Source organism: Procambarus clarkii, chromosome 6, assembly GCF_040958095.1.
Source record: "Procambarus clarkii isolate CNS0578487 chromosome 6, FALCON_Pclarkii_2.0, whole genome shotgun sequence".
NCBI classification, from domain to species: domain Eukaryota; kingdom Metazoa; phylum Arthropoda; class Malacostraca; order Decapoda; family Cambaridae; genus Procambarus; species Procambarus clarkii.
This window is the reverse complement of record NC_091155.1, coordinates 20,975,115-20,992,256: the sequence shown is the minus strand read 5'-3', so window position 1 is coordinate 20,992,256 and position 17,142 is coordinate 20,975,115. Positions and strand designations below refer to the sequence as shown.

General features: G+C 47.5%; 1 protein-coding gene across 4 annotated transcripts in view; it reads right to left on the bottom strand.

The window, feature by feature from the left end:
• Positions 1–6: 6 nt before the first annotated feature.
• Positions 7–17,142, bottom strand: part of LOC138349778 (serine/arginine repetitive matrix protein 1-like) — a 29,940-nt gene continuing 12,804 nt past the window's right edge. For 3 of the 4 annotated variants that reach the window (XM_069306351.1, XM_069306342.1, XM_069306356.1), the window contains exons 2-7: positions 15,434–17,142; positions 11,996–12,290; positions 11,310–11,455; positions 10,542–10,705; positions 1,272–1,375; positions 7–139 (exon numbers count right to left, since the gene is read on the bottom strand). The exon at positions 15,434–17,142 is cut by the window's right edge and continues 23 nt beyond it. In XM_069306351.1, coding sequence (XP_069162452.1) covers positions 92–139; positions 1,272–1,375; positions 10,542–10,705; positions 11,310–11,455; positions 11,996–12,290; positions 15,434–15,963 — 1,287 coding nt within the window. In that variant the 5' untranslated portion in view covers positions 15,964–17,142 and the 3' untranslated portion in view covers positions 7–91. Of the gene's footprint in view, positions 140–1,271; positions 1,376–10,541; positions 10,785–11,309; positions 11,456–11,995; positions 12,291–15,433 lie in introns of those variants that run through there. The other variant, XM_069306364.1, reaches the window with a different exon arrangement.

Here is a 17,142-nt window from a genome sequence, read left to right as displayed (position 1 = left end):
ACATATTGGTGCTTCCTGGTGGTCCATCACTACATATTGGTGCTTCCTGGTGGTCCATCACTACATATTGGTACTTCCTGGTGGTCCATCACTACATATTGGTACTTCCTGGTAGTCCATCACTACATATTGGTACTTTCTACGAAATAATTACAGTAAGTACTTTCATTTTAGAAGGCTAGGAAGGTACAGTGGGCGTAGCGGACAGTGGGGTTCAGTCCCTGAGCCCATTATGTGTCCTTGTAACCATTACCCACCGCCCACGGGATGGGTATGGTGTCCCCCCCCCCCCATCGCCAAGAGGATGGTATATGGTGACCTGTGGTGACCTAATCAGAGGTCACCACAGGTCACTTGCGCCACTCCACAAACACTGCCGACGTTAGTAAGTCAACAGCGCCATGTGTCAATAGTGACCACACACTCCCTCAGGTGGTATCGCTGAACATGACACCTGTGTCACGCCACACACTGTACCTGTGTCACGCCACACACTGTACCTGTGTCACGCCACACACTGTACCTGTGTCACGCCACACACTGTACCTGTGTCACGCCACACACTGTACCTGTGTCACGCCACACACTGTACCTGTGTCACGCCACACACTGTACCTGTGTCACGCCACACACTGTACCTGTGTCACGCCACACACTGTACCTGTGTCACGCCACACACTGTACCTGTGTCACGCCACACACTGTACCTGTGTCACGCCACACACTGTACCTGTGTCACGCCACACACTGTACCTGTGTCACGCCACACACTGTACCTGTGTCACACCACACACTGTATCTGTGCGAGATGTGACACACTGTACCTGTGCGAGATGTGACACACACTCCCAGCTTCCTCAAACAAGTGGAATACTTGTATCATAAGTGGGCGGGCAACAAGTGGAATACTTGTATCCTAAGTGGGCGGGCAACAAGTGGAATACTTGTATCCTAAGTAGGCGGGCAACAAGTGGAATACTTGTATCCTAAGTGGGCGGGCAACAAGTGGAATACTTGTATCCTAAGTGGGCGGGCAACAAGTGGAATACTTGTATCCTAAGTGGGCGGGCAACAAGTGGAATACTTGTATCCTAAGTGGGCGGGCAACAAGTGGAATACTCTAAAAGAAGAATAATCATCCACAAGTTTAAGGACAGATTGGGACATGAGAATAGTTAAATTATTAGGTAACGTGGAGAAGAGAGGCGAGGCATAAAGGTAGAGATGCCCCACAGACACTTGTGTGACTATAGTGACAGGTATATACTCACAGCGCTGGCCTGTGTCAGGTCATGAAGGGGCAGGAATATAAGCTCGGCTTCTTCTCCCTCCAGCAGCACTGATACACTCCGCTCAGCACCACTCTCGTCCTGACCTGTTGGGAAGGTCACCCGGGGTCATCTGTCACGCTCACACCTCTAGGGGACACACCAGGCCAAAGTGATCAACTCTGTCGACACTTTGTTTTAGCTGACTTAGCTCGAGTTGAAGGAGGTACGAGTGTGCTTGTACCTGATACAGTCACTTGTACGTGTCTTTCCATTCAAGCAAAGTCGCCTAAAACAAAATTCTCATATGGTCTTTCGAATCACATGTAGTACCTTGAGCACTTGATGGTACATTGAAAAGCAGTCAACGCAAACCGGCCACATGTCAACGGAACTTTTGGAAGGTATAGCGGTATACCACAACATGATAAACACAACTATTTTACCATTCCAATATGGTGGGCCAGTTTATGTGATCTATACTGAAGCTTTTAAATAATTTGCAGATCTAACACAATCAAGTTAGTGTGTGGTATGAGGCAAGATATATTCCACAATTCCATTAACCTTGAGGGTCCCGGAAGTAAAGTCGGATTCGTTCTCAACTCGCAATTGGGAATTCTTGATTTGAATTCCGGGCAGGACAGAAATGGACCTATTCACCTAATAGTAAAGAGGTACCCAGGAGTTAGTCAACTTGTTGTGGGGGCTGCATCCTGGGCGGGGTCAGTAATTCCACCTTGGGGGTGATCTCGATATAAGCCTAACATGTGTATATACACTGGCTGCCTGTCCCCCGACACAATCATTTATTTATAAGTTACTGTTACATGACTTGGAAGTGAGTGAGGGAGGTAGAGAGCAACACTCTGACTACCATTTATAATGTGAAGCTCATTATGATGCCAGAATTATCTATTAGAAAGACTGACATGCAGGAAGACCCCAACGTGAAGTTACAGTCACCACAAGACTGTAACACAGGGCACCAGTCCCCCCCCCCCCTGACCCAGCACCAGTCCTCCCCCCTGACCCAGAACCACACCCACGACTACCAGTTACCTACTCTCAGGGGTCACAACTACCACAGTTACCTACTCTCAGGGGTGACTAACTCGTGGCAGCAAGCCTGATACTTGTAGCACCTTGGTACGCTTCACAAGTGACTTAGACAATAACAATATTTAATGATGTCAAAGGTCAACTGGCGGGATGAGCCAAAGGTGATTCCAGAGTTACCCACAACCTTCTATAATTATGATAACACAATCACACAAAGTTATGGTGACACAGATCATGCTGGAGCACAGTTTAACTATAAATGTGTTCATGTCCAGCTACCGAACCCCAAAGCAAAGAAATAGCAAAATTTTAGAATTGAAGTTCATTCGTGTATAAAAGTTTTCTTTAATCCTGTTTATCTGACACCTTTAAATTGGTTGTGGAGTCTCGTAGTGCGGCTTAAGTTGTCCTGAGAAACTCTAGATGCTGTGTACGCCTGTTATAAGGAAAGTTACTTTACAACAGAAGATATTTCAGACGGGCTACACACGATGATAACACAGGTGAGAGCTGACGAGGGCCAACAACCTCGCCACTCTCAAGAGAAGGCAGAGCATAACAGCCATCAACCTGTTGACATATTCCCGCGCCCACATAATGAGATGTGGAAGCCACATTAGGTAGGGTGGTATGTGGTGCCCGAGACCCCGAGAGTGCAAGGGACACACAACTCTCATTCCTCAACCCTTACCAATGGCTCTGGCAGGAACAAATATATGTTGTATGAGAATAAGCGTTCCCTTTTCCCAGGATTTCCCTGATTTCACAGCAAGGCAAACTCGTCTTGCATATTTACAGCGTTGCGGAAAGTGGCTACATCAGCAGATTGCAAGGATTGCAAGGCAGGATTGAGAATGTGTAGTAAATGCCACAAAGGAAGGCAGCACACAGCTCTCTGCAATCAGAATGATACGATTAATAGTCCGTCAACTACTGGCAGTTTTTTGTAAAGTAACTGCAAAGACTGACAATGTAAACACCAGTTTGGGCTGCACTGACTGCATTAGCCACACCCACACACTGTGACGTCCACCAGCCAACACCTGAGAGCCCATCTTGACCAACACTCACAGACAACATTTATCTTACAGAAGTTGGTGGATAATCTACAGCTTTAACACATTTCACGCAATATGATGAGCAAGGAGGAGGATCCAGCGGTAGTGTTAGATAAGCTACTATCATGTATGCTCGGAACAGGTCTCAGCACCACTGTGGACGAGCTTAAAGCCAAGGAAATAAGAGGCTGAGAAGCACATCGATTCCGGTCAACTTACTCACGTGGAAAAGTTTATTACAAGTGATCTGTATAACCGACTAATCCCGGTTATAAATGATAAATTCTCCATGACCCACCATACCCGTACACCACGACCCACCATACCCGTACACCACGACCCACCATACCCGTACACCACGACCCACCATACCCGTACACCACGACCCACCATACCCGTACACCACGACCCACCATACCCGTACACCACGACCCACCATACCCGTACACCACGACCCACCATACCCGTACACCACGACCCACCATACCCGTACACCACGACCCACCATACCCGTACACCACGACCCACCATACCCGTACACCACGACCCACCATACCCATACACCACGACCCACCATACCCATACACCATGTCCCGGGTATAGTGAACGAAGGTATGAAGTTTGTTGTCTTAACCGACCGCTTTCCTCATAATGCACAGGTTAATGCTATCACGAATGTGGCTGCTGTTGTCACCAGTCACGCCCCAAGTCTCCCCATTAATGTGGCTGTAAAGACACAAGGTTGTCAGGTTGTCAAGGTTGTAAGGTAACGTGGTGGTAGTAGAGGTCGGGGAGCACCATTGCCAACACGGTGCCAGCGGCGCTAAAAAATAACCGCAGAGTTGACTGCCATCTCTGAGGGCACCAGACTCGTCCACTACCTACATGCAACTTTATAGAAGCTTAACATCACCTAAACTATTGTATGGGCAGACAAAACCGCACTACAGTGGGCAGGGAATCAAATGTTCAACATCTTGCATAAAGAACAAAGTCGCAAAAAATTAACGCATTGAAGAAAGGGTTATCAACATATTCCCACTAAAGAGAACCCTGCAGATCTTCTGTCAATGTTTTAAAAGGTGAAGTGTTCAAACATTTAGAAGGCAACACCTGGACAGCTGGCCCAAAATGGCTTACTGACGAGACCAAATGGTCTCTACAGAAAGTAGAAGTCGTCTGTGAAGGTGCTGTAGCTATGGCAGCCCATAAGAGTCCAAGAAAGTCATAGCTCCTACACCTTGCTCATCCATGGATAAGTTACTCAGGAGAACAGCCCAAGTGTTAGAATTCTTTCAGTGAGAACAGAAAGGAAACCCCATTACACCCCACTAAGGACTGGATAAACCAGAGCCTTTTCAGATGAATTGAAGTTTTTAGGAACGGACCACAAAGGGACAACCTCAAAGCCTCCTAAATTAGTCATCAGAGATTTGGGCATCATAAAGGCTGAAGATGAACTTTTACGATGTTGGGGATATAGAACGCCGACCTCCCAACATCAGTCATCTATTCAGACTAATTATGGTGGTAGTGCATCCACACCAGCCATTACCTACAGACATAAACTTCTCTACACAGTCAGACAGTTCTACTGCAGTAGTGAGGGAACCTTATATATTCAGGGCCTTTATTTTCCAGTGTGTGGTTTGGTCATCTTACATTATCCTCCTTGGTACAGCTCTGTGGTCTTCATTGTCACTGTTTACAAAGACAAAAATACAGTGTCCATCTCATTCTGCGTGAAGACCAGGTCTTCAACCATTCTGCGTGAAGACCAGGTCTTCAACCATTCTGCGTGAAGACCAGGTCTTCAACCATTCTGCGTGAAGACCAGGTCTTCAACCATTCTGCGTGAAGACCAGGTCTTCAACCATTCTGCGTGAAGACCAGGTCTTCAACCATTCTGCGTGAAGACCAGGTCTTCAACCATTCTGCGTGAAGACCATGCAGGTCTTACAATAAATATTGGTTTTGTTTACATAGAGCTAAACAACATTAAGCACACGCTGATCACGTACGTATATTTTAAGGGTCTCTCAGTAAATGATTAAAACAATTAGAACTACTCAAAAATGTTTGTAAACGAGTGTGTTAATTTATGTAAATTAGCAGACTGGAGACACCAGACTCTCAAAGCCACTCAACAGTAATTAGGAAGAAAAATATCAGCAAAATGGCATTCCCTCGGGGGGGGGGAGGGGGGGGAGAGGGGGGGGAGAGAGAAATAGAGAAGAGCAAACGAGAGAAAAAGAGCGAGTGAGAGAGAGAAGGGCAAGAGAGAGAAGAGAAAGAGAAGAGAAAGAGAGAAGAGAAAGAGAGAAGAGAAAGAGAGAAGAGAAAGAGAGAAGAGAAAGAGAGAAGAGAAAGAGAAAGAGAGAGAAGAGAAAGAGAGAAGAGAGAGAAGAGAAAGAGAGAAGAGAAAGAGAGAAGAGAAAGAGAGAAGAGAGAAGAGAAGAGAGAAGAGAAAGAGAGAAGAGAAAGAGAGAAGAGAAAGAGAGAAGAGCAAGAGAGAAGAGCAAGAGAGAAGAGCAAGAGAGAAGAGCAAGAGAGAGAAGAGCAGAGAAGAGAGAGAAGAGCAAGAGAGAGAAGAGCAAGAGAGAGAAGAGCAAGAGAGAGAAGAGCAAGAGAGAGAAAAGCAAGAGAGAGAAGAGCAAGAGAGAGAAGAGCAAGAGAGAGAAGAGCAAGAGAGAGAAGAGCAAGAGAAGAGCAAGAGCAAAAGCAAAAGAGCGAGAGAGAGAGAGAGAGAGAGAGAGAGAGAGAGAGAGAGAGAGAGAGAGAGAGAGAGCGAGCGAGCCTCCACCACACATCAGAGACGGAGCCAGACTTCTCGACTTGCTTTACATATTTACATATTTACGGAACATGGAGAGGGAAAGCGAGAGATCATCAGAGGAAAGCGCAAAGCCATTACGCCTATATAGCACATGGAAGTGGTCAGGATAAGATTTGGGATAGGACGGTGGGCGGGAGGGAGGAAAGGTGCCCAACCTCTTGGACGGTCGGGGATTGAACGCCGAACCTGCATGAAGTGAGACCGTCGAGCCCAAGTGGTTGGAGAGGGAACATGGTAATAAAGATGACATTTGAGCATATGTGTAGAGGTGTGTAGGGAGATGGGAGAGGCCACTGTACACACCTCCGTAATGCGTGTGTCAATACTGCCTCACTATAAACACATTAAAGATGCCCGCTGCTGCCATTACCCTCCTCTCTACACACAATACAATTGCTAAATAAACTCACGATAAAACCAATATGATGCAGCTTCCATTACCAGAGCGTCCGGGAAAATGTCCAGGAGTCAAATGAGAGCCTCTTAAGGCCTCCTGCCCAGTCGGCCAATATTTTTACTCCAATATTTAATGGATATCCAATACGGCTCCGTCTGAGGACAGTCATCACGGTGTCAAAGGGACGCTACATAAAATGTGAAATACAAAAGCAATGAGTGTAAGAGATAATGTGAGGTGTAGGTAAAGTTATTATGTTGAAGCGCTGTGATGGAGCCAACAGCTGGTGCTGTCGCCATGGTAACTGTACGGGGGGGGGAGGGAGGGAGAGAGAGTGGGTGGGGGAAGGAGTGGGAGAGAGAGAGGGGGGGGGGGAAGGGAAAGAGTAGGGGGGGGGGAGAGAGAGAGAGGAGAACAACAACAGAGTGAGAGTAAGGGAGATAGGTTCTCCTAGTACAGTTGGCTTCGTTCTCGACTCACAATCACGGATTCCGGGGGGGGGGGAAGGGGGCAGAATTGGGTGGAACGTCGTTCCCTTACAAGTAATGGTTTTGTTCAGTTGCCAGTAAAGAGGAAGCCGTAACGTTGGCAACAGTTAATGGGGTGGATGTGGTGCAAGGTCAGCTAGACCCACCTTGGGGGACCTCGACACACGCCTCCCCCTCCCCACCCTGCACACCGCTCCCCTACTCCCCATTCTTAGTGGTCTCCTAAGTGGACATAAAGGCAGCATTAATAATGATCCTGGTCAAGAGTGGCAGAGGTGTAGGCCGGGACTCACATCACCCACAAGGATGTAACATTCATCACCAGTCCAATCTCTCTCTCCCTCTCTCAACAATATATTACTTTATAAACGTAATCGAGACTGTTGATATCAATAGTTAATATTTTGTTCTACACACTGTAGCAAGACTCGATAGTGTTCTACACACTGTAGCAAGACTCGATAGTGTTCTACACACTGTAGCAAGACTCGATAGTGTTCTACACACTGTAGCAAGACTCGATAGTGTTCTACACACTGTAGCAAGACTCGATAGTGTTCTACACACCCCAAAACACCACACTAGAACATTGTTACAACGTACTATATTGGTTGTTATAACTTGTTAGGTGTTAAAAACTTATTCAAAAGTTGTAACAACGTGGTAGTTTGTGTGAGGGAAATACCGAGATTAATGAATGAGAATTACTTAGGACCAAAGATATGCAACTAAATGATTACTGTAACTTATTTATGTAAAGGTAACATAATTATATATGGATGTATTAATCTCATAAAGCATGCTAACTGGACAATCTATGCTTTAAAATAATAACTTGTACTGAATTGAGAACCGGAGCCTATCTCACAGTAGCCAGAGGGTGTATCTCTTGAAACAAATCCACAAGGGCCGTGACGAGGATTCGAACCTACGTCCGGAAGCATCCCAGACGTAGGTTCGAATCCTCGTCACGGCCCTTGTGGATTTGTTCATTTGATGCATCACGCTATTGTGATTTCTGTGTGTGATGTCTCTCTTGCTTAAACCAGACTCTGTATTTTAATGAAAATAAGGCAGTTTGATGTTAAGTTCCTAGCAGCCATTGCTGTAGGATGGATACTTGTAGCAATGTTAAGAATTAAATGATGGTGCAAGCGTGGCAAGTCTCTGGGTACATGAGTTCACTCTCACTACTCTTAATATGAGTTCTTATGGACGAATTCTAGCTTAGATTATAGATCAGGGACTCCCCCAATATCTAGGGAGTGATTACTGGTGATTATGTAAACAGTTTGTGCGGTAGTGTCTACTAAAACTGTCGTCAAACACTGCACATGTGAGCCGCCCCGATGTCAACAAGGCGTGATCAGGTACTGGACGTTACTGCCCCAATGGTGTCTGCTGGTGGCGCCCCTACCCTATAGTGAAGGTGCTGGCAATGATTATAAAATGATTATTTTCATTGTTTAGACTGATTATTGTGATAAAGTTATATCACAAGAAAAACACCTAGTAGATTTAAAGATTACCGATAGTACAATTGTCCTTTATTAAGGATTTTGAAAATATGTCTGTGGAAACTATTACTTGGTTCCAATAATGTTTTTGATTATAAGGAAGCTTCTAGATTCTTGATATTACATGTACAATGGTACATGCATTGAGCTCAATAGTGTATTCGACCAAATGGTCATGAAGGCTGCTAATGTAGATACCGATGATTCCTAAAGCATCAGTAGATATGATTCCGAGGTAAATTATAGATATGATCCGGAAACATTACATTCCTTAGAGAATAATATGGATATGGCGAGTGGCCACAGTTTCGTCACGTGTTTGAGAGGCATGCAGTCCTGGGTAGGTCATATTGTGAAAGACTTGGCAACAACGAGCGAACGACCCGATTGTCATAGACACGTCACAGGGTGTTGCGATATATAATAAGAAGCAACAGAAACACAAGTATCGTCCTTCAGCTGTATCTTGGCGCCACTTACACTACACTGAGCACCTCTCGTCACTGCCACACAGTGAGCGTCAACGCTGGAGTAAACAGACAAGGCTCCTACCTGGTCTGGGGATGTGTCTGTGAAGGCAGAGTAAAGTGTGTCGTTGCACAGAGACGCACGACCAGGTCGCTCAGGTTGTGGAGCAGCTTGTGCACAGCAAAATCAAGAATATGAAGAAGGTTATGAAAGTGTGAGAACAGGTCACAACCCACAACAATGAGTACAAGCTGGAGAAATTTTCATCTAGGAGTATTAGAGGGAAGCTCTTGTCTGAAAAAGAAAGAGTTGTGGTTGAGTGGAATGGGCTGCCAGCTATTCCTGTTGAGATACACACTTTACACAATTTCAAGAATAGATGGGAAGAGTTAGATATGGGTGAGAGGGAAGGGATTCATATAGGAGCCAACAATCAATTAGTATGTCATATATGCACTTATTAAGTAAGCCAATATTGACTAAGCAAGTGCGAGAACGGGTTGAGGAGCCGCCTAGCATGGGTCACGAGGCCTTACATGCCGTCATGAGTCAGCAGGTGACCTGACCTAACACACAAAGCAGTTGAGTGACACTCCAAACAGTTTCAAGATGTGGTACGATAAGACCAAGTGGGGTGGGAGCTGCTACATCCCCATCAGCAACTGAAAGACGGGGGCCAGGGACTGAAGGTCCCTACAGTCCGTGCCACCGTCCCTAGGACCGACTAAGGAAGCACTAACACCCCGCCAACAACGCACCTCTCACCAATAATTGTTTTCCGTCCACCTTCAAATAGAACCAGACGCTCCAGTTCAAATTAATGGATTGGATATCCAACTATTTCATGAATTCACCTCTGCAATGTGGCTTGCTTTTTTGCTTGCTTTCCTCCTTGTATGTGCCGGGAGCGAGCTCCAGCTCCCGGTCTCCACCTTTAAGCTAAATTACTAACAAATAACATGCCAATCAAAAACGATTGTGTTAGGAACATACTATTACTAACCACTTTCTTCATTACAAGAAAATGGGTTTCAATGGCTTCTTAAGAGAAAATGGGAGGTTTGCAACGTCCACTGAATATTTATTTATATACGGATCGCGTATCTTTACGCATACATTTATACACGTATCTTTAAAACACCAGCCTGGAAACCCAATATAAAACAAATATTCTCCAGGATTGAATTTAACTGCAACACAAACAAACCCAAAGTCAAGTTCCTTAAGTCAAAATGACGAAGAGCTCCTGGAGGAGTCTAGAGCTGGTCAGGAAGGAGGCGCCCCGCCATTGTTGTGTGCGCGTGTTGCTGCAGCTCTCCGCACCAGGCGCCCACCTGTACATCTCATACACATACCTGGGGAGTCGTCGTGGGCGTGACATACCTGGAGAGTCGTCGTGGGCGTGACACACATACCTGGGGAGTCGTCGTGGGCGTGACACACATACCTGGGGAGTCGTCGTAGGCGCACATGTACTCAGAAGACATGAACTGAGTGATGAGGGCAGACTTGCCTACACCAGCAGACCCAAGCATCACCACCCGGTGCTGTGGGGCGGGTGTGGGCGTGGCTGCCTTGCTGCGCCCTGGCGTCGAAGGCCCTGAACCCACGCTGTGGGCGGACAAGTAGTGTGTGGGCGGACGGTAATGTGTTACTGGATAGGCAGGAGGTAATCGCCTCCACTGGTGTTCTGAAAGTTAAATTACTTTCCAGGGGATTTTATGAGATGAATTGTTCTCCATGGTCGTGTTCTGTGATGATTGTCTCCAGTGGGATCAAGGATGTTTTGTGTGATGAATTTGTCGCCAGGGATGTTTCGTGTGTTGAAGTTATCTCATGGTAAGATTTTGATGAATTAGTCTCCACAAGGGTTTTGTGTGATGAATTATTTTCAAAGAGTAAAAATGTTATGAGATGAATTAGTCTCCAGGAGTGTTGTGTAATGAATTAGTCTCCAGCGTGATTTTATGAAATGGGTTGATCTCCATGAATGTTTTACGTGATGAATCCTCCAGGAGGATTTTAAGAGGTGAATTGGTCTCCGCGGTTGGTGTGTGACGAATAACTACATTAGTCACTGCAGGTCATACAGGTTCAGGGTGTCACTGCAAGTCATATATACATTACTCAACACTCAATAATTAAAATAATTTTCTTAAATTTAAATCAAAATCTACTGTTTGATTGTATGTGAGGTTTAGGGTGAAAGGCTTACCTGGGCCTCCTGTCCTTGCTGCAGGAGGAGACGGTGGAGGTGACGGAGGTGTTGGAGACGGAGCGTCTGGGACGGAACGAGTCGCCCCTGTTGACCACGCCCCCGCGGGAGGTGATGCTGAACTGACGGAGGCGACACACGCCAGTCTGGAGGAGGACCAGGAGGGTGATACATGGTTATGACTTAGCCTTCCCGCCACCTGCAGCAATGGTTTCTGTTGTGAAGCATGCCCTTCTTCATGCCCACCCACCTACGTCACTCCTACATGCTTCTGTTGTGAAGCATGCCCTTCATGCCCACCCACCTACGTCACTCCTACATGCTTCTGTTGTGAAGCATGCCCTTCATGCCCAGCCAATTTCTTAGGTTTCATAACAGTCCAAAATTATAACTGGGAAATATTTTTACTTTACTGCGCTCAGGGGCTCTACTGTGAGCCATGTTACCTATTTCATTTTGTAATGGTTTATGTAAATAACTTGAGTTCATTGTTATGAGTTGAGAGGTACACCACCACCGTATTGGTCAGATGTTTATACTCCTTCCTGTATCCCTTATGATTATACCTCAGTTGTCTCTCCTGTGTCTCCATCCAACACTAGTAATACCCCACCACCCAGGGTCGTTCCCCACCAATCACTCTCACTGTCCGTCCGTCTCTCTCTCTCTGCTAAGGCAGTACTCACGGTGGAGTCAGCGCTGCTGTTCCTCCTCCTCCTGGGAAGGTCGGCGACGAAGGAATCATGAGTCCCGCAGGTTGATAAACTGCCGGGGGAAACATGGCCCGGCCTGGTGGCTGTCATGGTCTTGTCGGCCATGGCCGGTGTGGAGGGCCGGCTGGGAAGGTCGCTGCAGTGGTCGAGTAAGGGGCTGGTCGACGCCGGCTCCTGTTCAGACTCGTCAAAGCTGCTCGCGATGCTGACTTCTCCACTACCGCCATCTTCTCCCCCTTGGTAGCGCTGACTGGCCTCGCTCAGGTACCTGTAGGGGCATACGGCACGCATAGACGCAATAAAGCACCTAAATTATTGGGATCGTCTCAAAGCCCTCCAAATGTACTCACTAGAAAGAAGACGAGAGAGATATCAAATAATATACACCTGGAAGATACTGGAGGGCCAAGTACCAAATCTACACAGTAAAATAACAACGTACTGGAGTGAACGACATGGAAGAAAATGTAGAATAGAACCAATGAAGAGCAGAGGTGCCATAGGCACAATCAGAGAACACTGTATAAACATCAGAGGTCCGCGGTTGTTCAACGTCCTCCCAGCAAGCATAAGAAATATTGCCGGAACAACCGTGGACATTTTCAAGAGGAAACTAGATTTATTCCTCCAAGGAGTGCCGGACCAACCGGGCTGTGGTGGGTATGTGGGCCTGCGGGCCGCTCCAAGCAACAGCCTGGTGGACCAAACTCTCACAAGTCGAGCCTGGCCTCGGGCCGGGCTTGGGGAGTAGAAGAACTCCCAGAACCCCATCAACCAGGTATCAACCAGGTAACCAGGCAGGTGTGGGGTTCAGGTACCTGTAGTGAGAGATTCCACACCCGCACTCCCGTCACCACCCATATCACACTCCCCCATCTTCACACATCATACATTCTGGCGCTGAAGGAATTGGTTACACAAAGAAACCCACTGAAGAAGAAGAATTACAGACGTGGGGACTACAACAGGATGAGGGGCTTCATGCAGGAAATCCAATGGAAAAATAAATGGAAGGGAGAAGAACAAATGAGATGATGGAATTCACTGCTGGGAATGTGCCGAAGCAGCAGAACAGTTCATACCACTCAAAGAGGAGGTGGATGACAAAAATAAAGTTAATCCCTGGTTAAATAGGAGACGCAGGAACGTTAAAGAAAAACAAAATCCTGGAAAAAGTACAGAGAAATGGGAAGAGACAATAGTGAGGCACTAAAGAGAACAAGGAAGGAATACACCCGAATTCGGAGGAATTGAGGAAACAAGAGGGAGCTCTCACATAATGATAAGCAGGTACGTGAGGAACTCAAAGAAAGGTTTTTAGGAGGCCTTTACATTAGAACCAGTGTGGAGACAAGGCTGCAAGATGAAGGGCTGGAGGAAATACTGGATGGCATTTCACCTCTCCACTGTGGAAGAGGTGACAAAAATCCTGCGGGAACTAGATGTGGTAAAATGAATGGGGCCAGACCTAATCTCAACATGGCTGCTGAAGACGGTGATATAGGTACTGTTAACCGTTGTCTAAAAGTGTCTTAAACAAGATACCATCAGCTGCATGTGGGACGCTGCCAAATATAACAACACCGTTTAGAAACTGACTCGGGACTCCTTCAAAGTAATCTACACATTTCTTAGACTAATACTAGAATGCGCAGCACTGGCATGAAATCTGCACCTTGTGAAGCATAAAGGCCAAAATTTTAAGGTACAAAGATTAGCAACAAAGTTGATGCCAGAGATAAGGTGGTTAAGCTATGAACACAGGTTAATAGAACTAGATCTCACAACCCTTGAGGAGAGAAGGAACAGAGAGGATATGATCACAACTTACATAATACAGAGGGGAATGGCCACTGCTTCGCAAAGCGGGGATGTTTCTGATGGGGGAGAAAGGAACATTTGCGCAGCGCGTCCCGCGGCGTTGCGCGGGCAGTCTGGGGCCGTATAAATACGGGGGCACAGAGGGGCTCTGCCCTCACTCCGCCTGCCCCCGCCGCTGCCCTCGCAAAGCCCTCCCACCTCCCCTTTGCAAGCGGCTGTCTTTGTACCCCCGTCATGCTTTGCACAGTTGTCCCCTTTTCTCCCCACTGCATGTGGGAAGGGGGGTGCAGCGCCGGTCCCCAAGTGTCCCGCTGTCCGCAGCTAATACTTTGCCCAGTCTAGGTGCTAGTAAGCCCTACTTGTAGTCACACCCCCTTCTCCTTATTCATTAGGTCTTTTACGGCCTCTTGGCCGGGTACATTACGTGTTATGTGGTCTCTCACTTATTAGTTATTCTTTGTGTCCTGCCTGTTATATCCTAGTGTTATATAATTACTACACATTTGCACTCGGCCTTAATTCTAGTACCAGTTAACCTTTAGGTTTCTGCAGAATTAGTTTCCATGTCACTATAGGCTAAGGTCTCATACTTACTACGGGTGTACCTTTTAAGTTAAATCTAGTCCTCGGACTTGGAATTGTTACTGTTAATTCTTACTTTATATATTTACTTTATATATTTTAATATAAACTTTATATATTTACTTACTTTATATATTTGAAACTTTATATATTTACATGTTCAATATTAAGTTTAATATAATATAAACTTTGTTTATATGTCTATAATATAAACCGTGTTTAATATAAACTTTATATATTTACTTACTTTATATATTTGAAACTTTATATATTTACATGTTCTGCAGAATTTAATCTTCAATAAATTTAAAGCCCCATACTGCCAGTATCTTTCTCCCCCTGATCAGAAAATAGATGTGATGGACAAGGACAGCCTCTTGAGACTGGGAGAAAGCAGGACAAGCGGACACGTACAGGTGGAAGCTGGAAAGGGGCGAGTACCATGCACCCTCCGCGGACAGCTAGTGGTTCTGGCAGCCCTCGGGGAGCCGTTAAGAGTTCCTGTGGTTCTTGGGTGACACAGGAGGGAAAGTGTTGACTCAAGTGAAGGCCTCAGCACGGACTCTGAAGCTGTGCGAGGACCACCAACCCGTCCTCCTAACAGTGCAGTGCTTTTTGACATACACTCTACCTAAGGCCAAACCTCGTCGTACTAGAAAAGGGTAGCGGCTCGCAAAATTGACATACTGTCCCATTTTCTGTTTAAGGGTCCTCTGGTAGGTTAGGATAAAGACACTTTAGAACGACAGTTTCTCGACGCTGGGAAACCTTAGGAGGACGGACTCCACAATGATATATCCAACCTGGAGACACTGAGAAAAGTCATCACTCAGGATACAGCTGCAGGCACAGGGAGGGAAGATGTGAGGTAACTACATAAACACTATACTGTATCCTCAGATTTAAAATAATGATGAATGTATCAAGACAATTATCGGACATGGCACAGGATGTTTAGGTTGGCTGCGTGATTGACACGCCATGCAGCCTGTTATTGCACACACTCACCTGGCGAGGTCTGGAGGGCGTATTGGACCAGCAATTGAAGAGGACCTCTGTCTGGGGAGACGGAGGTGGAGGTCAGAGTGAGGGTCGTGTGTGGACGGCACTGTCAGCAGTGATGACCTCCTCCTTAACCCCCGCTGCTCCGCCCACATGTCGTACCGGAAGTGTCTGCCGCCCACGCTACGAGGTGACACAGGAGAGGGCGTGGAGCGACCCATGGGTGAGGTGGGCTCACGGCAGAATGGAGAGGAGGGTGTGCGTCCCAATGGGGAGGTGGGCGTGCGACTGAGCGGCGTGGTGGGCGTGCGGCAGAGAGGTGGGGTTGTGCGGGGAAGTGGGGAGGAGGGTGCCTGGCGCCCCTGGGAGGCATACCTCTGGCGGGAGTGTGAGCGTGGGCGTGGGGGCAGGGTGGGGCTTGGTGAGAGGGCGGGCGTGGGCTGTGTGGAGTGGCTACTCTCACTGCTTGGGTTGTCTGAGGTAACGGTTAGTCTCAGTGTGACCACACTATGCCGCCGGGGACGACTAGACGACATCTCTTCTGCCACCCCTGCCTTATATAGGGGGGCCTCGCCCCCTGCCGTATGACGAGGGCCCACACAAGGTGAATGTTGGGATAGGCAGCAGATTTCAGCAGGGAGGGGGCCACGGAGTGCCAACAGGTGGACCCTGAGGTGCCAGCAGCAGGGAGGGGGCCACGGTGCACCCTTACCGAGGGTAGGCTGGTTTAATAGCAGTGATGCAAGCAACAGTCACTGGAGGAGACGCAGCCAGTGTTGGACAGCGTGAGGTTGGCGAGTCATCAAGGCCGCTCCTCTAAGACCGAGCCTCCAACACTACCAAGGTCCTCCTCGATGTCTCCTTACTATCTCTTGTGCTTCTCTGCGCTCCTCTACATGAGGTGTTGGGAAGGGCGGTAATGGTTCAAGCTTGTGGCGGGGCACCGTTCCCTCGCCAACCTGTCCTTTTTTTTTTTTTTTTTTTTTTTTTTTTACCAAGAACGTCACATTTCGCTCGTATGCGTTACACAAGGCCAAAAATTGTCGTACTAGAAAATGGAAGCGGGTTGCGAAAGTGACGTACACTCCCGTTTTCTGTTTTGGGTCCTGTGGTAGGTTAGGAGAGGACACTTACATTGACCGTTTTCTTGACGCTGGGACCCCGAGGAAGACGGGGTGCTCTCATGCCGTGTCCATCACACTGTGGCTGAGAATGAAGAAGTGGGCACTACACACGACCAGTGTAGTGTAGTGTCCATACGCTAGTGTCGCGGCCAGGTCCACATCACTCCTCACACTGCAGCCCACACGGTCTCTGTATGGGGGATGTAATGCCACCCCGACACCATGTGAGGAGGCGCTATAGTCACGCGTCGTGGGCACGATATGGTAGGGTGTAACACGATGGGTAATATGGTGAAGAAAGTGAACAGGTGCCGGATGATAACGGTATTAAGGGAAGGCGGGGTAGTGGGTGTGGTAGGGTCGGTGTGTGGCAGGGTGGGCGTGTGGTGGGTGTGGCAGGGTGGGCGTGTGGTGGGTGTGGCAGGGTGGGCGTGTGGTGGGTGTGGCAGGGTGGGCGTGTGGTGGGTGTGGCAGGGTAGGCGTGTGGTGGGTGTGGCAGGGTAGGCGTGTGGTGGGTGTGGCAGGGTAGGCGTGTGGTGGGTGTGGCAGGGTGGGCGTGTGGTGGGTGTGGCAAGGTGGGCCACACTACAC